The sequence below is a fragment of the Natator depressus genome, chromosome 14 (genome assembly GCF_965152275.1).
Source record: "Natator depressus isolate rNatDep1 chromosome 14, rNatDep2.hap1, whole genome shotgun sequence".
NCBI classification, from domain to species: domain Eukaryota; kingdom Metazoa; phylum Chordata; order Testudines; family Cheloniidae; genus Natator; species Natator depressus.
Window position 1 is genome coordinate 15,502,291 of NC_134247.1, and position 22,752 is coordinate 15,525,042.

The window sequence follows — 22,752 nt, forward strand, 5'->3', positions numbered from 1 at the left end:
GCATCCAGAGGTTGGGCCTCTGCCCGTTGCCATGAGATTAGGGTACAGCACACAGTCCTGACCTCCTAGCTCCTGGGGATGTTTCTTAGTTCAGCCGTTAGGCCAATGAGAGGGACCTTACTGGGGGATGGAGCAGAGACATTTCAGTTCATAGCAGCTTAAGACCAAGAAGAACCCTACTGGCCCATGGTATCTGGTTCTCTCCCATCGTGCTCTGGGGGGTGTCCCACTGGCTATGTCAGGGCTGCTAAAGTGAACATGGCAGAAGCTCAGCTTGGAATAGCTATTTCAAATGGGAAGAATGAAAGCGACCTGTAATGTGGCGCTGGGGCAACCTTACAGGAGACCTAGTCTGGAGCAGGTTTGACAGTGGCTGAAATGAGGCGTCCCCTGCCCTGTGCTCTCTCTCGGTTTCTCTCTGCTTTGGGAATCGATGCATTCTTGCAGAGAGTAGAGTGTACGTGTTAGGACAGCCCCACGGTGGCCAGCGTTGTGTACACCTGTGAGCTTCATGGAGTGAGGAGGCCGCTCCTGAGCATGGGAGGACAGTTCTACCCAGCAGTGCCTGTGATGGGGACAGGCGTGCAGTGGGATCGCCAACCCTGTTCTCAATCCTGACGGAAATGGGGATGGAGCTCTGGTCTCCCCAGGGCTGGTTGAACCCCCAGTGTCCTGTTCCCTCCATTCTCCAGCTCTGTCCCGTGATCTCTACACAGTAGTAGCCCACCAGCGGTTTGTCACAGGAGGCAGATGCAGCTGCTCCTGGAGGCTGACCCCAGTGTGCTGCAGGTGGCCCAATGGTGGCAGGTTCCCCGCTTTGCCCCTGTAGGCCGTGCCAATGTGAGTACTTAAATTGTTCCAAAAGGCTCCAGGTGGAAATATGTGCAGCTGCTGGGGGAGGACTTGGACCTTCGCCGCATCACCTGGAGGCTCCCAGCTGAAATGATCCCCCGCCTCTCTAGCAGCAGCTGCTTCTCCTCTGACACCGAGGGCCTCCTCCACGAGGATGGCTCCCACTCTGAGCCGTTGGACAGCAACACAGCCAGCGGCAGCCTGATGAGGAGCGGGACGCCCCGGCCCCAACCAGGTGAAGGCCGGCTTCTTCTGCAGTGAATGTCGTGTCTCGTCCTTCTCCGAGCCAAGAGCGTGGAACTGAGCCCTGCCCCCTAACATCCCCTCTGTACCCACATTGGTGTTGGCATGAGGCACTGGTCACATGTAGTAGAGTTTGCTTGCAAAGTGTTGTCATGGTCTGTCTGCTCAGGAGAGTGCCAAGGTAACGCCCACCTCGGGCATGGACTGGGAACCTGCTAGGAGCTTGCTTCTGCAATAGGCTCGGACCCTTAGGGAAGGAGCAGATCAAAACCGTGTGAAGCCTGTAAGAACAGCCATGCCTCATCTTAAGTAACTGCTCTGAAGTAACCCCCCCCCACCCCCAGGTTTCCAGTGCAAACCTGCAGGACTGTTATTCAGAGAGCAGCCTCTAGGAGATTTCTGCTGCCCATTTGGGTGGTCACTTAAGAGGGGGTTCATAAAGACCGTTAACAGCAGGGTTTGCTTTTCAGGTCCGGCAGAGATGGGCTCCAATGTGAAATCTGTGGTAGCTGCCTCCTTAAGTTGGCATTTCTTCTTCTTTCATTAAGACAAAATATAAACACGTGCTGGGGTCAAGAGATCTGACCGTTAGGACACGTGAGGTTGGACCTTAGCAGCCCCCTGACAAGCTGAGCTCTGGAGTTACCTTGGGCACTGCGGGTTGGTCGGGTATTGTGCAGGGGGTGCAGGTTCCTGTTTGTTTCCCCTGCTGCTGGCTGTGTGGCTGTCACTTGTCTGAAGAGCCAGAGTTATGTTCTCAAACACCTGGAGAACAGGACGAAGCCGATGCAGGAGGCATGGAGCCGTGGGCTGGTCCCGATGCCTAGACTGCAGCTGTTGAGACTGACTGAATTCAATCTTTCCCAGAGCATCTGCTGAATGGCCGGATGGATTTCACCTTCCCTGGCAGTGGGGGCACCCTGAACAGGACCTTGAATGCCAGCTACAACCAGCTGACCTCACACATACACCAGGAGAGGAGGCTGATGGGCAGCTCATCTCTGACCAGAGATTACAGCACAATGACCTCAGGATATGGTGAGTGTCGGGGGGGAGGGGGATGGGGGGCCCTCCCCTGTGCTCCACCATAGCAGGGACCTGTCTTCCTACCCTCTACCCCTTAGAGCCATCTTGGGTCACACCAGCCAGGGGGCTTCCTGTACCTCTACCTCCCAGAGCTCCCCCTCTCCACACAGAGGGCTGCCTTTGTGCACCCCCCCAAGGGCACCCTGAGAAAGGGGGGGGCTGCCTCCATGGGCCCCCTCAAGCTCCCTGGGAAAGGGGAGGCTGCCTCAGGGCTCTCTGGGAAAAGGGGGTGCTGCTTCCATGCCTCTTACTCTATCTCCATGGTTACTTTCCAGCTCAAATTGTCTGAGAGTCGGTCTGGCAGTGGGGACGGGGCTGGAGAAGCCCTTTTCATGCTCTTCCTTAAAGCAGCCCTCTCTGTACTGGGGTACCAGCACATGGGCTGCTCTGGCTTCAGATGCCTTCAGTGTTCTCTCTCTCTCTCTCGCTCTCTCTCTCTCCCCATTTCCCACTATCCTGTAGACCAGCCAGGGAGGATTCTCCCTTCCCTACGTGAAGATGCTGGCAGGATGGCCCTGCTGCCCCAGGACGTAGGTGTCAGCAGCAGGGCAAAGGTGAAGGGTTCCTACGCCAGCAATGGCTTTCGGGATTCTATAATCATGACTGATGGGCCCACTGGGATTGCCAAGTATATAGGTACAGCCCACAGCAAAGCCTTGTCCAGTGTCTTCGTGGGTGTCTTCCCGCAGTCATGCATCCCATAACCAGCCCATCCACCCATGAGCTGCCTGCTCCTCTCCTCCATCGGCTTTGTGTGTGCGCTGATCCATGCCCCTGACCCTGGCTGCGCCGCCACCACGCCACCTTTCCATTTGCAGGGTTCATTGACCTCGTTAAAGCCATGTGAGCTGATTAACCCACCCCGTGCTCTAACGACCTCATCGACTCGCCGTCAGCATCCTGCCCTCTGTGCTCCTAACAAGCCGATTGTTTTCTGTGTCTCTCCACAGGCCTTGGGGGAGAATGTGTGCCCAATGTAAAACGTCCCTCTGAGACACGCTAGGCAGCTGAGTCATGGAGCGCCTGGCACTGAGGTGCTGGAGAATCTGCTCGTCATTGCATCCATTTTCTGCCATGAAGGCAGTGGTTAAGGGATATCCTTAACTCTTCCCACCCTTTGGTTCTGGCCGTGCTGTTTGTTGAGAGAGCAGGGTGGCCTAATGACCTGAGCATTGGGCTGGGAGCCAGGAGCTCCCAGGGTCTAATCCCCCTTTGACTCACATGAACCTCTTTGCCTCAGTTTCCCCATCTGTAGACCAGGGATAGCAATACTCAGCTCCCTAGCAGCTTGAATCACTTACTGGGACACGTGACTGCGAAGCACTTTGAAGATGATAGGGGAGGATTGCAAAGGCATAACGGGCAGTTAGGCACCCGAGCCCCACTGAAAGCCCATGGGAGTTGGGTGCTTAACTCCCGTTGATAGTCTCCCCCTTGAAGTGTCACCCTTGATGAGTGGCTGCCGGCATGGAGAGTGGTAGGTCAGAGAGAAGCTGGCAGGGGAATGAGCAGCTAGGTAGGTGAGTGTGTGGAAGGTAGAGGAGTGGCCCGTGGGTTACCAGTGTGGATGTGCGAATGGGTAGGGACGGCTCGTCCTTTGCAGCACCTCTGTGCCCTTCTCTCCACTGGGTGATCCCACCCCCACCCCATCCCCAACACGCATGCAGCAAGGCTCAGGGCTGTTAGATGGCTGCTCTGACTCCCCTTCCCCCTCTCCCTGCGCAGGCCTGTCAGGGCAAAGCACACACCCTAGGGTGCATTCCCTCTTCCCCCAGAAGGCCAGGAGTCACACTCACTCCCAAGATGTCCTCGAAGCACCCAGCTGCCTGGACATGGTGCTTCAGGGGGAGTGAGTTTGGCCAAGCCTGGCCCCAAGCCTGCTGGGGAGCTAAGGGGCTGCCAGAGAAAACGTCTAGATGTTCTCAGCAATCCCTTTGCTCCCCTGGCTGGAGTCAGGGTGTTGCTTCTCTAAGCCCAGAGACTGCAGGATGCCATTGTCAGAACCCATTTGTACACTGCTAGACCCCATCCTGGCTGCTCAGCTCAGCCCCCAAAGCCCCTCAGGGTAGGTTCTCGGCAGATCCGGCCCGTGGTTGCAGAGGACGTTTTGCCACATTCTCCCTGGACTGTAAGGACCATCACACACTGGGCTGCGTCTGCTTCTTTTCCCCTCTGCCTCTCGCCTTTGAACCCAAGCTTGTGACTTTCCCTCTTTGTATCAGATTCCAGGATGGCCCTGGGCGTCCCCGACACTCCCACCCGCCTGGTGTTCTCTGCGCTGGGGCCCACCTCCCTGAAAGTCAGCTGGCAGGAGCCGCAGTGCGAGAAAGCGGTGCAAGGATACAGCGTGCAGTACCAGCTCCTCAGTGGAGGTCAGTGAGCCCTATTCGGCTGATGGCTCGGTCCCGGGCCTGGAACGAGTCTTCATGGTACAGCATGGGGCTGGGAGATCTAGAGCGGAGCCCAGGTTCCACTGAAGCCAATGGGAGTTTTACCACTGATTTGAGAAGAGCCAGGATTTTAGGGGGGGTCTAGTCCCAGCTCTGCCACAGACTTCTTGGGTGGCCTTGGGCAAATCATTTATCCTCCTGGTGCCTCATTTCCCCAGTCTGGACTAGCTCAAACCCTTGTCCCTCCCTCTCCCCCCGCCCCCTGGTGTTGAGGACTCGTTCGCTGACATCTGTGAAGTGCAGTGAGCTATCCAGGTGGAAGGTGATGGAGGAGGGGCCCAAGTCTGATTCATTCAGCCTCCTTGTTCCCTATTATTAATTCTAGTCAGTGTTTAGAGCCAGTCGCCTCTGGACCCTGAGGCAGATGCCAGAGAAACGCAATGGCAAACACAGACATAGAGTGGCCATTATGGGCTAACTGTAGCTACCATCCCAACGCTTCCTCAGCGCACCCTCACCCCTCCCTAGCCTGTCGCATTGAGTTCAGTGCTGCAGCTGGGTCTGGAAAGGAGCCAGATAACCCTGCCCTCAATGAGGGCAGAGTACCCAAGCTCGCAGTACTTCTCTAAAGGCAGAGGGGTCCTATCACATGGGTCAGGCTATTGGGGGTTCGGAAGGATTCCCCCATGAACACAAACACAGCCCTGCTGTAGCTGGCCATCTGCACTGTAAGGACATGTCCACTTCGTGTACAGGCCGCTGCCAGAGGTAAGAGAATAGGCTTGACGGACGGTTGCTCTGCTCTAGTGTGACAACCCCCCCGTGCTCTCTACTGCGGCTGCAGCCCTGCCGTTGTGACTGTAAGGTGGCACCTGTCTCTCTCCTTCCTTCCCCCCTCCAGGAGAAGTGCACAGACTGAGCATCCCGAACCCCACTCACAACTCGGTGGTGGTGGACAACCTGCTGCCAAACCACTCCTACATATTCAAGGTGAAGGCCCAAAGCGAGGAGGGCTGGGGCCCTGAGAGAGAGGGCGTCATCACCATTGAGTCCCAGGTGGATCCGCAGAGCCCGCTGAGTCCTGTACCAGGTGAGAGGGCACGGCCCTGGCTTCACTCCCCTCCCGTCTCCCTGTGGCTGGGCAATGAGCCGCGGGGCCCCTAGTGCGGAGGGTTCACACACTGCTCCACTGCCCGGGGGGGTATGGAGGCAGGCCTCAGGGTGCGCTGGGGGTCAGGGGCATGGAGGCAGCACCCCCATGTCGAAGTTTAGGCTCTGTAAGCTCCCAGTTGTAGCTCCTTCACTCCCCCTTTAAAAAGAACACCCCCCACTCTCCTTGAATGCTGCTCCCCAATGCGCCAGCTTCAGTTCACTATGCAAACAGCTGAGACTCCCAGCCCATTACAGCAGTGACCTGCATAGACCCAGGCTGCTGCTTCTCTCCCCATCTCCAGCACTGACCTCTCGCTATTGCTCCTGCAGGTTCACCGTTTACACTGAGCACCCCCAGTGCGCCGGGACCCCTGGTGTTCACTGCCCTGAGCCCGGAGTCGCTTCAGCTCAGCTGGGAGAGACCCCGCAAGCCAAACGGGGCCATTCTGGGCTACATGGTCACCTGCGAGATGCTGCATGGAGGAGGTATGTTCTCGCTCAGGCTGGGCTGGAAACAAGCCATGGGAGGAGTGACAAACTATCCCTTTGCTGGGGCTAAAGCGTAGCATGTCACACCTGCAAACCTGCTCCAGGAACAGAGCCTCCCGCTCTGTTCAATCCCTGAGCAGCCTTAGTGAGGAGGGCTGGGACTGAGACCCAGCCCTGTACTGAAATGGGGATCTTTTGACAGAGAGCCAGGGATGTCATAAGGGGCGGGATGAGGGCTGAGACAAGAATAAAGTGGGGCAGGGAAGAGGTTGGTGGAAACTACAGGAGGGTAGCAGTTTGGTGGGAATGGTGGTGGGCTTTAGGGAGCCATTGTATTCTATTTCATCATACTGTGTTTCTATTTGGATTAGGGGAACCCAGGAATATCTATGTGGAGGGGGACAACCCAGAAACCTCCTTGACAGTGCCCTATCTGAGCGAGAACATCCCCTACAAGTTCAAAGTGCAAGCCAAGACCACGCAAGGGTTTGGGCCAGAGAGAGAGGGCATCATCACTATTGAGTCTCAAGATGGAGGTACCACATTTCTTGTGTATATGCGGGGGAACAAAACAGAACCTGTGGGAGATGACAGTCATGGGGAGAGCCAGAAACTGGGTCAGGACTCCAGGGTTCTCTTTCCGCCTCTGCTGGTGAAACAATTTCTGTGCCACAGTTTCGCTATCTGTAGAATGAGGATAATATGTATCTCCTGGGGGTAGCAAGGTTTAATGTAATATTTATAAGGGGCTTTAAGATCCTTGGGTGAGAAAGGAGTCTGAGAACTTATTACTGTTACTTTATTGCCAACCTTCTTCTTTTGATGACTGTGCATCCCCAAGAGCCAGCAGCCATCTCACGAGGTCCTTCAGTCTCCCGATCTCTCATGAGCATTCTTGATTTCTTTCTTTAAGGGCTCCTACTGGAACAGTTATGACATAACCTCTCCGCCAGTGACGGGTAGCTAGGGGCTCCATGTGATTGTACAGCTCCTGCGACATTCCCCGAGCTGACTTTTCTCCTTTTCTCTCTAGGAGCTTTCTCACAGTTCGGAGGGCAGCAATACATGAGAGAGGAAGTGTACAACCTCCCCGTGGAATATAACACCAACACCACCATCAGCCACTCCTCTCTGGAGCCCTACTACACGGGTAAGGGCTTCCTGTCTGGAATGCTTCAGGCACTGGGGACGGGGCAGATTGTTGTACGGAGTCACAGTCATTGGTGTTGCCCAGTGTAAAGGAAGGTGCCTGGTGTAGTGAAAAGTTACAGCACAATCCTGACTGCCCCTAGATCTCAGGGTCCTAGCTCTGCAGACATCCAGGGAGGGGCTATTGGAGGGCTCCTCAAGGCTGTTCAACACTGTAGGCTTTCAGCAGGGTGGGCGAAAGGAGAAAGTGAGAGGAAGAACGAACAATTTAAAAAATCATGTTTAAATATCCCCATCCTTTCACCCCTGTGGTGCCAAGGGGGGATGATTTGGAGACCCAATAAATTGCTGTTATGGGAACTGAACCACCACCACTCTGGCCTTGCTGCAGCACTGCCTGCTTTGCCTGCCCTAATACTGGGTGAATGCCAGTCTGAAACGCGCCGTGGTTGCATTTCCAAATGCAGCCCAGGTCCCGCGGTGGCTGATGGCCTTCATCTGGGGTCCGGCAGGGAATTCTGAACCTTTTCATCCCAACGCACAGGCTAGGGCCCAAAAGCTACTGCTCCTCCTGCAGATACCTGCGTGCAGGTCTGACAGTCCATCCGGGATAGAGCCAGGGCAGCACCTCACGTAGGCCATCATGCCCACCGCTGACCTGCTCCTCTTGTTGCAGATGGCATGTTGATGACCACCCAGCGGGTGGAGAGCAGTGGCACCCTCACCAAGCAGGTCACCAAAGAGTTTGTCAGCAGGACCATGATGTCCAGCGGAACACTCACCAAACAGATGGAGAGAGAGTTCTTTGAAGCCTGAGCCGGGGAGAGACTGCCAAAGGGGTGTGCGTGTTCAGACTGCAGAGCTTTTCAGGCAGGCTCATGCTATGGTCAGCTGCCAGGCTCTGGACCGCCGTGCCCACCCAATCTCACCTGGGCATAGAACTGCAGTGGCACTTGACACTCCTTGGAAGCCCACCGCTGTGGAGGCGGCAAGTCAGCGGATGGGGTGGCAAGTGTGTGATTGGCATTTGGAGCTCTCCATTTCTGTGCTGTCCAGCCTAGGATTTCCACTGAGTGGTCTGTCGCAGAGGCTTCTCAGTGCAGGGTCATTGGCCAGCTGTTTGTGGACTCCCGTGTGGTATAATCCTTACCTGCTGACTGTGTGTGTATGTTCTGCCTACCCACTCTCACACCGCTGGCCTCCCGCTGGGAGTTTGACTGCACTGGGCTTTCGTTTGTATTTAAATGTCCCTCTCCCGCTCTGCCTTGTGTGCGACCTGTTATGCAGGGTCATTTTTATTTTCCCAACCTGCTGGCTCAGCCCTGTTCTCCCCCTGTTCATTTCACCAGTGGGAGGCAACTTCATTGTGCTCTGCAAATGTGCACAGTTCTATTGTTTATAAGCCCGTGTTGCAATGTAGATGGTCAGGGAAATCACTGCATTCCTACCGCACCTGTTTGTGTAAAGCCCCCTGCGGCTTTACACTGTTTATACTGTTACTGCAGTAACAAAGGACAGCCTTAATTTGCATAGCATTACCCACAATGCTCTGATGCAATTTTGCTTAACTCTTGTACAGTTTTCCTTGTATATATAAATATATTTTATTATTTTATAAAGAAACCTAGGTAGATGAGATCTACAATGAGCATTAAGGACACACAGCTTTTGGGAAACATTTATAGTAGCAGGTTTCAGAGTAGCAGCCGGGTTAGTCTGTATTCACAAAAAGAGAAGGAGGACTTGTGGCACCTTAGAGACTAACCAATTTATTTGAGCATGAGCTTTCGTGAGCTACAGCTCACTTCATCGGATGCATCCGATGAAGTGAGCTGTAGCTCATGAAAGCTTATGCTCAAATAAATTGGTTAGTCTCTAAGGTGCCACAAGTCCTCCTTTTCTATTTATAATAGCAGAGACTGGTTAAGGAACCTGATCCAAAGCCAATGGGAAAACGCCCAGTGACTTCAATGGGCTTTAGATCAGTACCTAAATCCTCCACGGTTGATTTCTGCAGTACAGCAACCCAACCCCCTACAGCATCCCAGATTGAGGAGCTTGTGTACTGCAAAGCACACAACAGTCCAGTCTTACTGTAGCTACAGCGTACTCTTGGGCAAAGGCCAAGTAAAGCCTGGAGGACTACAAGGGAAGAATCAGAATTGCTAGTTCAGTGGCGTAGGATCGGAAGACATGCACTATAAATGGGTAATATTTTTGTTTTCTTGAAAGAGCAAGTTGGTCGTAAACCTAAGACCTAAAATCCTTGTTGGTATCACTTTTCCCACAGTGGAGCTTAGGCAGATACCGTTGCGTGACTTGTAAAGGCATTTGATCCCCTCCCCAATGTAGAGTGTTACATTCTACTGTCATCCAGTAAATACAAGATGATGGCAGAGAGAGAAGTGGGGCAGTCTCTCTCCTTTAGAGTGGATGAACCGTTAGCCTCAGCCACATCGTTCTTTCCCCAGCATCAGCCATTCTCAGACCACATCGGGGTAAAGAGCTGTACTGGAACCCTGCCATGCCTAGTTACCGCTTGTGGCAAGGCTGCGGCTGCGTGAGCCTAGTAGCTCCCACAGTCCTGCTACCCACAGCTGAGGGGCTGTCGTGTGTCTGGCCATTATCCAGTGATCCTTTACTGGCGTTATTGCTGTGTGTCTAGCTCCTGGGTCGAAGAGGTATCCTAGCAGCTTGCCATACCCTTTGCTGAGTTCCCTCCCTGCTACTTCCCAACCCAGTGGTGATGGAAACTCTGTATGTTCACTTTCCCTAGGGCATTCGTGGCAATGCTGGAGGGAGCTTCTCCTTTCTGTCCCACACGCCTCTGCAAACACTGCAGCGAAGCACTAATTTCTGCCAGCGGAGTGACTCGTTCGTACGTTTCACTGCCCAACTCTCTCCCCGAGGGGTGTCTCTGAAGCAAGCGTTTCTGATCATAATGGATCATACTCACCACAGGGCTTGTGCGCTCAGTTCCGTAGCCACACATCCAACACCAGCTGTGCCAATGTTTAAGATGGCTATTAACCTAAATCCTTAAGGGAAGATTTGCAAAGGCCCAGAGGGCAGTTAAGTACCCAGCTCCCATGGGAAGTCAGTGGGAATTGGACACCTACCTCCTATTTATGCCTTTGAAAATCTCTCCCTAAGCCCCTCCAGGCCACTACATGGCATAAGCTGGCTGAACAAGAGCTGAGGCAGCATGGGCTAAAAGCTAGAGCTGTGGGTTGGGAGGCAAAACCCCTGATTCATTCCCTGAGCTTTGGCAAGACACTTAACACACCGGTACCTTGTGGCATATCTGTCAGATGGGGATGCTAGGGCTCACCTTTGAAATCTACCAATGAGAAATGCTCTTGAATTGCCCCTTGTTTTACATTTGGCTCTGAAGGGGTCTGAGCGTGGACTGGTTCAACTTCACCCTCAGCCAAATAGCATGGGAGCTGCTCATGAGAATTTGGGAAACTGTTTCTAGTAAGAATGGCAGCTCCCACCTTTCATGGGTAAAGCCAGTTTTCAAAGGCCGTGGAACAAAAACAATAGCTGCCCTTATTCCCTGGAGGTGTTGTTTGTTTTATTTAAGCAGACTATGAAACTTCTCTGCCTTTCCTTGAGAACCAGGGAGAGCTCACAGTACAGACCATTTCAAGGGCTCAGTCTTGCACCTGGCTTCAATGGGAATTTTGCCACTGATTTCCCTGTGAGCTAGACCTGTGTGTGTGAGAGAGAGAGATACACACATTGTCCCCATTGTGCATGACCATCCTCTCCTAAACTTAGGTGGGAACTGGGGCTAGTTTAGTTTTTGATCTAAATACAAGAAGCCCGCTCTGTTAGAAATGAAACCAAATGTGATTTTACATAGCCCATTAGAAATAATTTAGTTACTGAATGAATGTCCAGTTGGCAGTTGCCTTATATTCAGTTCCTGGCATGGAAGGAAGTATTTTCAGCTAAAGTGGCATTTCACCAAAGCCACACCATGTTGCACTGTAGCCTCCCTTTGCTGTGCATCACAGTGCTTTGTACTGTAGTTATAACACACTGATTCACTGCCTCAAGAGAGAGTTCACACAATAATCGTAACCAAAGAGTTAATTAAGTTATCTGGGGCAGAATGTAGCCTGTTGGCTGATCCCAATTCTAACAACCTGCCCTTTTAAAAAGGTTTGTACAGAAGAGCCACAATAGAACATAACCACTTTTTTGTAGCTTTCAGCAGATAAGGACAATTGGCGGCATATGAATACTTCTGGTGTGTACCAAGGAAGAGTCTGTCTGCAGGTGTTCTGGACCACATGGCTTTATATTGCACTTAATAAACAAGTTTCTCTCTAGTCTGGTTGCCCCATTTATTTCAAAAATGCAGAGATAAAGATTGATCGTTGTGCAAGCTGGCAAGGGATGAGTTATGGTGGCTAGGATGTACCATGCTCCCAGCATATCAGCGACTCCTTCTCTCAAGCTATTTGGCACATGGACCTCTGCCATCCTAGTCCCTTACACTTCCCTTCAGTAATTACTGAACTTCATGCAAGTCATTACTACATTGCCACTACATGTTGCCCATACCACTGCAGTAATCTGGATCAGTCTCTGGTCTGTTCACAGAGTTAACCCCAGTGTGACTGTAAGCCACACTTACGTTTGTGTAACTGAGATCAGAATATGGTCTCCAGTGGTTTAGACTGAGATGGGTAAGTCAAGAGGCAGAACTGTTGTGCAAAATTAGTTTTATTACTTGAGTGGCACAGATTTGTACATTTCCCTGTGTTGCGTTGTGAAGTCAGAAACAGAGCCACGTTTGATCTCCTGCAGGAGGAAGGGGGAAGGCAGCTGGCCCAGAAATTTTCCTCTGACACCGTTGAGGACCCAGAGATCAGAGCACCCTATGCAGAAAGGGAAGTCACTCCATACACAGGTTGTGCCTTTGCCCCATCTGAAGGCGTAGTGAAATAGAAAGTAGCTGTGCCGTTGTACTTCTCCTAGGAGACAAAAGGAGAAGCAAGCACTGAAGAGTTCAACAGAGTCTGCATGCTAATGCAATGGGCCATGCGATCAGAATGCATTCAGGGAAGCTACTGCTGGACTGAGCATTATTGGCCCCCAACCACAACTCATTTCATATACACTTCAGTAGAGCCATCTGATAGGACTAGTAAAATGGTCACATTGAGACTAGAGCCCTAGCGAGCCAAAGGTCCTATAGCCTCATTACCAATCCAAGTCCCCCAAGCAAGGTCTCCAGCTACGTCTCACTTTGCTTATTCACTCTCCTGAGAGATTCTCTGGAGAAACTCATCTGTCTCACTATCCCAGCCTTATCTATGCAGGGGAAAGCCAGAACGGATGCTGAGCAGCCTTTTCAGCCATCTTCCTTGGGCCTGATCCTCCTCTGCCTCGGACCTTGCCTGGTCAGAATTCTCCACTCAAGCTGGTGGAGCCGGGCTCTGCACTGCCAGTCCTAAGGCCAGGCTGAAGGCCAGAGCTATGGCATTAGAAGGGCTACGTACCTTGATGTGCTGCAAAGCTTCCTCTGCTGCTTCAGCCTCCAGCAGCGTGACCGTGCAGCCTCCAAAGCCTCCGCCCGTCATCCTGCTGCCATAAACCCCACTGACGTCCAGCGCTGCAGCGACCAGCTCATCCAGCTCAGGACAGCTGACCTCATAATCATCCCTGGGAAACACAAACCAGAGTCTGGGCAGCCTGCCAGTGCCGCGTCCCTGTAAATGCATTCCGAACACCCAGCCCTATAGCACCTGGCTGCAGTGGGAGATGGAAGATTCATTTGATTCCTCCTGAGGTCCAATTTCAGGGCCAGTCCTAGAAACACATGCATTTGCTAGCCAAAATGGAGAGGGCAAGGGTCTCTCAAACTGCGGGCCCCGGCAGGCCCAGCTGCTGGGGTTAGCCTGGCACATTCCCTTCAGTGGTAGGAGTATTGGGTAACTGGCCATGGGCATGTTTGAGGAGCAGGGGCAGAGGCCTCCTTCTGAATCACAGAATCATGGAATATCAGGGTTGGAAGGGACCTCAGGAGGTCATCTAGTCCAACCCCCTGCTCAAAAGCGGGACCAATCCCCAATTTTTGCCCCAGATCCCAAATGGCCCCCTCAAGGATTGAACTCACAACCCTGGGTTTAGTAGGCCAATGCTCAAACCACTGAGCTGTCCCTCCCCCCGTACAGAGGCTGTGCCTTTGTCCTCTGGTACAGACCAATGCAGAGGCTGTACAACAGGCTCTTCTCTGCAATTATTCCTAAAGTCGGTCACTTATTGCAGGCTGCTCCCCTCCGCAACATGAGCTGTGGGAGAGACTAGATAGGACACTGCGTGAGAAATCTCATGGTTTAAGCTGTCCACGTTGCTTTCCTTGTGTCCCATCCTTGGGCCCTGAGAGCTATTGCTATCCTACCCCCAGCTGGAGTGTCCCTACCCAGCGGGGCTGGCGACGCCCGTACCGGAGGGAGTTGTGACTCTCCACCATCAGCCTCCCAAATGTCCTGTAGTCCCTGGCCTGCAGCGCCTGCGCCGCCCGGGAGGTGCGCTCTATTTCTCCGATGACGTGCCTCGCGCGCCGGTACACCTCCTCGCTCAGCAGGGCCCGGGCAGCTGGAGACACACAAGGCTGGACTGAGACGCTACCCACGGCCTAGAGCCTCCAAACGGGACCACCTGGAATGAAGCTCCATGCTGCCCTGCACCTTTTGAGTTCACTTCATCTGCCCCCGCAGAGTCACCAAGCTCACTCCATATGCAGTCCCTACCCCTCTTCCTGTCCCCCTCAGGTGCCAAGCTCACTCCCCACACCGTCCCTGCCCCTCTTCCACAGCCTCCCACCCAGCTCGCTCCCCACACCGTCCCTGCCCCTCTCCCGCTGCCTCCCACCCAGCTCGCTCCCCACACCGTCCCTGCCCCTCTCCCACAGCCTCCCACCCAGCTCGCTCCCCACACTGTCCCTGCCCCTCTCCCGCTGCCTCCCACCCAGTGCCGCCCAGCTCGCTCCCCACACCGTCCCTGCCCCTCTCCCACAGCCTCCCACCCAGCTCACTCCCCACACCGTCCCTGCCCCTCTCCCACAGTCTCCCACCCAGTGCCGCCCAGCTCGCTCCCCACACCGTCCCTGCCCCACTCCGACCAGATCCCGCCCCCGCAGTCGCCAAGCTCGCTCCCCACACTGTCTCACAAGATTTAGGCTGCAGCAGACTGTTCTGGTGACCCAAGGAAGACGTTGCACTCACCCTCCAAGTCGGCCAGACAGGCCTCCCTCAGACTGGCCTTGCCCAGAGCCTTTGCTGCCTCCTCGCACTGGCGCCGGCGCGTGGGGTACTCGCTGCCCGTCAGCGCGTGCCGCACGTTGGAGTTGGTGATGAGAACCACCAAGCTGGGGTCAGTCAAAGGCACGAGGAAAGTCTCCAGCGACCTGGAACAGAGGTCACAGCAGGGTCACAGGGACGGGACCCTGACGAGCTGGGAGCTGCCCCGGAGCAGCCACCTTGGCGCGCCTCAGGAGCCTGCGTTACAGCGAGGCCACGGACATCGCTCTGAGGCTCAGGGCCACCTAGGAACAAAGCCAGTGTTATGGCTGCTCTCCACCCACACCGCTGGGAGGCTGGTATCTCTAAGGGGGCAGAGTTAAGGTGGTTTGTGCACCTTGATGCTGGATTTTCATCATCTCAGCAATCGTATTGCAGTATCAGCCACAGGCCCAAGTCAGGGCTCTATTTTACTAGGCCCTGCATGCACAGATAAAGCTAGTCCTCCCCACCCAGCGCTTACCCTCTACATAAGCTACCCCAGGTGTTTGGGGGCTCTTCAGTTTAACCTTAAGCTCTCTGGGGCTGTCATTTATTCGGGGTTTGTACAACACCTACCACAACGGGGGCCCAACCTGGTCGTGGTCAGTAGGCACTACTGCAATGGAAACGTTCAATAGTAACTCTGGAGTTCCTGGCCCTCCAAGTGTGGGTTTTACTGGCCATGATCCTGTAAGGATTTTTACCATGAAGTTACAGACCTGATTTCTGCAGGGTTTTACTGTTCAAGTCATTGCATTCCCATAATAATCCTGTGGAAGGCTATCCTGCATCCACAGCCATGGAGCCATCTTGTGGCCCTATCCCAAGCTCTCTGTGGCTTGTGTCTGAATGGCTTGATCCCGAAAGCTGGGGAGTGCTGGATAGTGGGGACTTTGACCCTTTGTCACTGGCCGAAGGTCACGGGATGCTACAAGTTCCGTAGGCAGCAGCTCACCTTGCTGTCTGAATTCCCAGGCTAGGCTTGCCCTTGCCCAGCCAGCTAGATACTATACATAAGAGTTACACTGCGCAACCAGGACAAGGCAGCGATTCTGCTCTGTGGGAGGCAGTGTCATCTAGTGGGCAGAACACAGGACTGAGAATCAGCAGACCCGGGCTGTAATCCCAGCTCTGCTGGCCTGCTCAAGGTCACACAGGGTGGCCAAGGACAAATTCTCACCTAGGTTGAGGACCCTTTATGCCACTCCGCGTATAAATGTAATTCACTTCCAAAGCCCTTGACACTGCCAGAGTGGTACAAAGGGGCCTTAATGTAACTGGGTGTCTGGCCCTGCACCTCTCCAAGCCTCTGTTATGAGGCATAGTAGGCAGATGATCATGAAGCGCTTTGAGATCCTTGGAGGGAAGGTGCTGTAGAAATGCAGAGTATCATCATTCGATGGTATAGTAAGCTATGAGTCCATGTCCTGACCTGCAGTCTATCAGCAACGCATGGCCCTCTTTGCCCATCACAGATATGAACTGGTCCATGATCCCACAGGGCATACCAGCAAATGTGTGCTCAGCTTTCTGGCATGCCAGAGCCTTGGCTACTAAGTCCCCATCATCTGTGCCAAATGAGAAAGAGATAGATTAGTATGGTGCCTGCTTTGTGCCATTTCACACCTTGCCCAAGGGACCCGGGGGTGAGATTCAGGGGGCGGAATTAAAGCTCATTTTCACTTTCTTTCATTACAGAGCCAGCAGTGCAGCCGCCTGTTTAAAGAGGGCTGGATTTATAGCTAGAGATCGCTCCCAACTAAAACAGTTCAACCTCCAAATCCAAATTCTGTGGCTTGAACCCATCTCTGCTCATGACGTTTGCAGCTATGCAAGCGAAGGGGAATTGCAGCCTGGGTGAAATTCACCCCCCCCCCCCCCGCAGACAGCCTGTGCAAGGCCTCGGAACAGAGCTTAAGGGAGGTATAAACCGTGTATGTAGCATATTCTGTGCTTAGTTCTGTTACTGATCATATACCAGATGGGGTCACAAGGAATCTTCCCCACCCATGTGCAACACTGCACAATCTAGGCGCACTCTTCCCCAGGATGAGGGGCACATTTGTCGTCTTCTCGGACATCACATGTTCTGGCCACAATCACAGACAGGGTACCAGGCTGCATGGACCAATCCAGACACCATATGTTGGATACCACATCCTTCAGCCAGAATTTGATTTGACACACTAGCGGGGAAGGGTGGAAGTGTGGCTATTTTCTCACACTTGCTCCCTAAGGACCATTCTCCACTCATCCTGGCCAACCCAAAGAACTTCCTGGTTGATTCTCATCAGAGAGAGAGAGAGTGTTCCTATTAATCCCATGCAGAGTTAGCCAGGGATCTGGAGGGGCCCTGTTGGAAGGGATGGGCTCTACCTCTGGGCAGGGAGAGCAGCTCAGTAGCTGTGATGCAGCTCTCCGTGGAGGTGAAGGGGAGAACTAGAATCACAGCATCTCCTATAGTGTCTCTTGGCCAGCACCTGGATTTGGCACAGAGGATCCCAAAAGAGAGGTTCTCTCTTGCACCAGGCTTGTGGAGCTGATGAACTGGCTGCTGTGTTACCTGGGCAGAGCTGCTGCAGAAAGGTATACGTAGCCACTTCCAGAGAGGCTGAACTAGACAAGCCACCGCCCAGGGGAACGTTACTGGCTATCACTGCGTTGAAGCCTGGGAGAGGACCGGCTGTAATGGAGACAAAAAACAAAGGGGAGAAGGAGAATGAGCCCAACCAGAGACAAGACAGAAAATGAAGTGGACTTGGACGGGTGATACCCCCGGGAGTACAACACCCCATGGGAGGCAGCTGCCACCGGAGAGAGGCTGGGGGAAGTATGTCCAGTTTAGAAAGGCCAGTAGCAATCAGGCTGTGTTTGATCAGATAGAGGGCAGGTGAAGGCCGTCTCTGAGGAGCTGAGAACTACAGCTGTAATGAGCTGATTCAGGGTCCATCTCTAACTCTTCTGCTCTCACTCCCAAGAGGCAATCCAGACAACCAAGCTGTATCCTGACACCATGCTTGGCACACTGCTGTTTGGTCTCTCTATAGTTGGAGCCCAGTGCTGGGACAGCAGCTTCAGGGAAAGGAAAGGGCAGTGGAGGAAGATATCCCTTACTCACAGCCAGTTCTGCCATGGAGCAGTCACTTCTGGGAGCAGGAAGGCAGGCTGCCTGGTGGTGGGAGAGAGATGGCACCTGGGTTTCAGGCACCATCTTGTAGTCGCAGACAAGACATGAATGGAACAGCAGCTGCAGGGATCAGCTGCGTTTCACTAACGTTCAGCTGGAAGTGAGGCTACAGTTGTTCCTAGTTCTGTCCCAGTTGCATTGTAACACCCACCCTCCCAACCAGAGCACGCTGCATCCTGAGCGCCTGCAGGAACGTTGCTGACCCAAACAGCTCTTCCGCTGCCCAGGTGTGTTTGGACCTTACCCCGGTAATGCTGGATCACGCCCTTCACATAGTTAGCCCAGTGAGGTTCCCCAGGCTTCAGGGTGTTTCTTTCTGTCGGAGCTGGAAACTGCACCCTTTTGGGCTCCTCTGCCTCCTCCGCGGTTGTAATGACGGATATTGTTCCGTCCTGCCTTGGGCTCCCGACCACCACGGTGCCCAGCTGCAGGGCCTGCGGAGAGAGACGTTGGCTGAACCCCACCCATGCAAAAGGAAATGATGGAAACCTGAAACACGTCCTGCTTCCAGAAAGCCAGCGCAACTGACGGTGCAAAGATACCTGAGGATCTTGGTATTAAGGCTGGGATCCTGCTCCCACTGGGAAACTGGCCATAGGGAACAGGCTGGAGCCCCGAGGAGCAGGAATTTCCCACTCTCTATGAACTGGTCGCTACTTTGTGCCTCTTATCACAAGGATGGTGATGGCCTTGCTGCCATGTCCTGCAATTAAGATACCCAAACAACCTTAACTCTGCCCCCAGAGAGACACCAGCCTTCCTATATAGAGTGGCAGAACTATACACGTGTGCAGAGCTGATGCTCTTAGGATTGCCTCCCGGTCAGGATTTTATTCCCTGGGCTGATTTGTTCACATGAAAAGCAGCCTTGAATAAATTAAAAAAACCACACTGATTCCCCATCCTCGAGCAGGAGACCCAAAGGCATTACTGTGCTGTGCTAGCTCTTTGGTGGCCTGTAGGAAACCAGTATAATAGTTTCCGCCTTGCTGCTAGTGGACAGGTCATCACATCACAAATGCCATCCTCACAGCCGAGGCTCCATGGAAAGTGAGGGCATCACACTGGCCTTTTCTCCTAGGGTTTCCCCAATGTTACCACTGCCAAACAAAGTCCTAGTCAGAGACCAAGTTACTGGAGTCAGGATTTGCCCCAGGCAGTCAAAACGGGCAGAAAACTCTGTTGAGCATCAAAAGGTGTTTGCAAATTAAAAGTTAGAGAGGCAGAAACTATGGAGTGAGAAAAGAAAAGAAGGAGAATTAAGCAGTTTAACTGCCCAGTTGTTGCCTCAGGACATCGCTTCGGAATAGGGGAAGGGCAGTACAACCCATCTGTAACCTCGTTTACGCAGGGCCATGTTACCTGTTGTGCTCGGTGGTGAGACAGCAGCCCTGAAGGAGATGGAGTTGTAATTACAGGCCAAGCCCAAGATCATCAAAAGACAGGCTCCCAAATCCATATTTAAGCACCTAAATAAGTGGCATGGTTTGCAAAAGCCCTGCTGAGCACGGGAAGTCGAAGGGCACTCAGCACCTTTGGAAATTAGGCCATTTATTGAGATGCCAGAAAAAAGGATTGAGGAGTCATCCACGGTTGGAAATCTTGGCCTGAAGCTGTTTTCCCTAGTGCTGTGCCCACACGGTGGTGCTCTAAGTCCGCTGTCTGACACGTGTTTGGTTCCTGGAATGGCAGGAAGATGAGAATGGTTCCTACCTTCTCCAATGAGTTATCCTATGACCTAGAATTCTCGTTTGGGGAAGTTAATCCAAGCCCAGACCAAGAGGCTGCTAAGAAGTGCTTCCGGACACACCCAGCATGTCTGGCAGTGCTGCCACTGGACAGCCACAGCTCAGGCCAAAAAGCATTACACAGTGATGGGGGAAACCTTAACAGTTTATTAAAATGGGGGACTTATTGCCCTTAGGCCTGATTTTTATCCATAAGAACATAACATAAGAATGGCCGTACTGGGTCAGATCAGGGCCATCTAGCCCAGTGTCCTGTCTTCTGACAGTGGCCAATGCCAGGTGCCCCAGAGGGAATGAACAGAGCAGGTAATCATCAAGTGGTCCATCCCCTGTCGCCCATTCCTAGCTTCTGGCAAATAGAGGCTAGGGACACCATCCCTGCCCATGGTCAATGATGGACCTATCCTCCATGAATTTATCTAGTTCTTTTTTTAACCCTGTTATAGTCCTGGCCTTCACAACATCCTCTGGCAAGGAGTTCCACAGATTGACTGTGCACTATGTGAAAAAATACTTCCTTTTGTTTGTTTTAAACTGGCTGCCTATTAATTTCATTTGGTGACCCCCCCAGTTCCTGTGTTATGAGGAGTATAAATAACGCTTCCTGATTTACAAAAAGAAAAGGAGTACTTCTGACACTGTAGAGACTAACAAATTTATTTGAGCATAAGCTTTCGTAAGCTACAGCTCACTTCATCGGATGCATTCAGTGGATTTTTCAGTGGAGATTTACTTTCTCCACACCAGTCATGATTTTATAGACCTCAATCAGATCCTCCCCTTAGTTGTCTCTTTTCAAAGCTGAAAAGTCCCAGTCTTATTAAACGCTCCTCACATGGCCGACACACCATCCCCCTAATAATTTTTGTTGCCCTTTTCTGAAACTTTTCCAATTCCAATATAATCCAATACAATCCAACATCCCGAGCCGAGTGAATGAGTTACTGTTTGTACAGCACCGTGCTGATCTAAAGAAAGGCTATGGCAGAGCGGGAAGAATTTGTTTTGCTGGGACTGAGTGTGAGCGCTGAGATCCAGGCGGGAGGGGGCTCTTTATTCCGCCGCGGTTCTGGGGGAAGGGGCGGTTCGCTTTGTGGCTCTCTGTGCAGTGACGCCCGGGGTAACAAACACGAGGGACAAGCGTTCGTCTCGCGAGCCAGGGGGCTGCAGAAACACGGAGGGAGACAGACAGCAACTTGCATTCACACGCGGAGGATCCTGCTCCCGACCCTCGCAACAATGCGGACTTCGTCCCACGCTCCTCTATGAAAGAACGGGATCGTATCGAAGTGCCTGGGTTTGCTGCACCCGAGTCGTGGGGGAAGGCGGGGGTGCCGGCACGGCCACAGCCCAAGTAATGCTTCGGCGGCCCCCCAAGCCCAGCCCCTCTGCCCTCCCCCTTACCATAGGCAGCACGAAGCCCTGGTTGTAGTCCGTGTGCTCTCCGATCAGGTTCACCCTGCCGGGGGCTGACACCGCGAGCTCAGGGTCCGCCCCTGCGAAGGCCCCTCGGTACGCCACCCGGGCCTGCGCCAGCAGCGAGCCGAGATCGGCCTCCCTTCGCCCGGCCATGCTCCGCAGGGGGCTGGGGCTGGGTTGCAACGTTCCACCACGGAAGGCCCTGCCGCAAAAACGCGTAGGCCATGCCGCCAGGACCTCCCCCCGCCTCGCGCTTCCTGCCTGCGCCGGAGGCTTCTCTACTGCCCTGCCCCACCCCTTGGCCTGGAGCTGGTGAATTTCTTTAGCTCGGTTCGGTTATTTCCCCTCCCACATCAGGCGGGTTGAATAGTAACCCGGTTCAATGATTAACCCTTTGCATCTTCCACCAGAGGATCTCAAAGCGCGCCAGAAGGGCGCACCCTAAAACCAGAAAGGACCCCCCCCCCCCCAGCCACACAGTGGGGGAGCTGCCTGTGTGCTCCAGTCGCTGTAGAAAACCCCTCATCTTCCTTTGGGACTCCCTGGCTCTAAAGGCGGGGCTGCTGGAGTGGAGAACCAGAGAGCATTTGCTGGGTGAAGCGTGGTTACTTTTCCGGTGCAGGGTGGGTTTCCCAGGAGATACTGCTTTTGGTGGAGGAGTGGTCATTCCATCGGTACCTACAGCTCTTCTCTGGCCCTGAGTATACTGTAGGGACAGTTTGCACGTTTTTCTAACACCAGCTCAGCTCTACGGGTGTTAGCTACTTTGGAAATCCTAGCGTAGATGGGCCACTGGCTGCTGCTGTTTTTAACAGTGTCCATTAGACCTGCCCTGATCACGGGTACTTAACGCAGTGTTAAAAACCCTGGTGGTAGCTGGTGATCTCTCTACACTAGAGTTCCCAGTGTTGCTAACAGAGGTGAGCAATGTATAGAAAATGACCTTAGTGCAGACAGGGCCTCAGAGATGAGGGTAGGGTGCGGCTGTCTCAGGCAAAGGGGAGGGAAGGGAGAAGCCAAGGAGATAGCCTTTTTCTGGGGGATTCTCCAGATTCACATAGTTCTGTGTGAATGTCCCAGGATCTCCACTGGATGCCCATTTCCATCACAGCCGTGTTGGTTTTCTTTGAAAAACTGAACCCCTAAACATTTTTCAGTTTTCAGCAACCCCTCCCCCCCAAAAGTGGTTGTCAGTTGCAATAAATAAATACACCAAATATTAAAAAATCAGTTTTGGCAGTTTGATTTTTCAATGGAAACCAAAAAATATTAGAAGAAAAATGTTTTTTTCCCCCATTTTTGTTAAACATTTTTTGCAAGTGACAAAATTATTTTTTTGGCCATCTCTGTTAGCCATACAGCCTTCCCTCTCCCTGCTGGCTCAAAGTCTTTATCCATCCAACTATACTGCATTTATCACAGTGGTGTCAGCCTCTCCATCTGCTAGAAAGATCTGCCTTTAATATGTGCAAATTCTAAATGATGGGGTTTGGGATTCATGTGTTACCATCCCACCTTCTTTCCACTGTAAGGAAAGCATGGCATATTAACTAACAGCCTCCCCACAACCCTTTTAAGTAGGGTGACCAGATGTCCCGATTTTATAGGGACAGTCCCGATTTTTGGAGCTTTTTCTTACATTGGCACCTATTACTCCCCACCCCTTGTCCTGATGTCTAACACTTGCTATCTGGTCACCCTACTGTTAAGAAGCCAGGTCATTTTATGGATGAGGG

At 53.0% G+C, this 22,752-nt stretch overlaps 3 protein-coding genes across 3 annotated transcripts in view; 2 read left to right on the top strand and 1 right to left on the bottom strand.

Moving 5' to 3' along the window:
- ITGB4 (integrin subunit beta 4) overlaps nt 1-9,089 on the top strand; it is a 56,124-nt gene extending 47,035 nt beyond the window's left edge. The window contains exons 33-41 of the mRNA XM_074970581.1: nt 866-1,087; nt 1,963-2,133; nt 2,644-2,817; nt 4,404-4,553; nt 5,473-5,661; nt 6,054-6,209; nt 6,584-6,748; nt 7,246-7,362; nt 8,038-9,089. Coding sequence (XP_074826682.1) covers nt 866-1,087; nt 1,963-2,133; nt 2,644-2,817; nt 4,404-4,553; nt 5,473-5,661; nt 6,054-6,209; nt 6,584-6,748; nt 7,246-7,362; nt 8,038-8,177 — 1,484 coding nt within the window. The 3' untranslated portion in view covers nt 8,178-9,089. The remainder of the gene's footprint in view (nt 1-865; nt 1,088-1,962; nt 2,134-2,643; nt 2,818-4,403; nt 4,554-5,472; nt 5,662-6,053; nt 6,210-6,583; nt 6,749-7,245; nt 7,363-8,037) is intronic.
- Nucleotides 9,090-12,081: 2,992 nt separating this feature from the next.
- On the bottom strand, nt 12,082-21,323 carry GALK1 (galactokinase 1). Its single transcript, XM_074971051.1, has 8 exons — nt 21,002-21,323; nt 18,094-18,283; nt 17,226-17,345; nt 16,095-16,230; nt 14,606-14,787; nt 13,826-13,976; nt 12,878-13,040; nt 12,082-12,349 (listed from the first exon to the last, which is right to left on the bottom strand). The coding sequence occupies exons 1-8, from the start codon at nt 21,167-21,169 to the stop codon at nt 12,254-12,256; spliced, it is 1,206 nt and encodes a 401-aa protein (XP_074827152.1). The 5' UTR covers nt 21,170-21,323; the 3' UTR covers nt 12,082-12,253.
- The window catches only part of LOC141998311 (uncharacterized), a 36,416-nt gene continuing 34,365 nt past the window's right edge, over nt 20,702-22,752 (top strand). The window contains exon 1 of the mRNA XM_074971049.1: nt 20,702-20,951. The gene's annotated coding sequence lies outside the window, so the exon portion shown is untranslated. The remainder of the gene's footprint in view (nt 20,952-22,752) is intronic.

What these genes read in the sequence shown, in the direction of transcription:
- GALK1 (XM_074971051.1), bottom strand. Translation starts at nt 21,169, where the DNA reads ATGGCCGGGCGAAGGGAGGCCGATCTCGGCTCGCTGCTGGCGCAGGCC. An exon ending in TCTGCAGCAGCTCTGCCCAG is followed by an intron (nt 16,231 to 17,225) that starts GTAACACAGCAG and finishes CATTTGGCACAG; the next exon opens with ATGATGGGGACTTAGTAGCC. An exon ending in GAGAGTCACAACTCCCTCCG is followed by an intron (nt 13,041 to 13,825) that starts GTACGGGCGTCG and finishes TGTGTTTCCCAG; the next exon opens with GGATGATTATGAGGTCAGCT.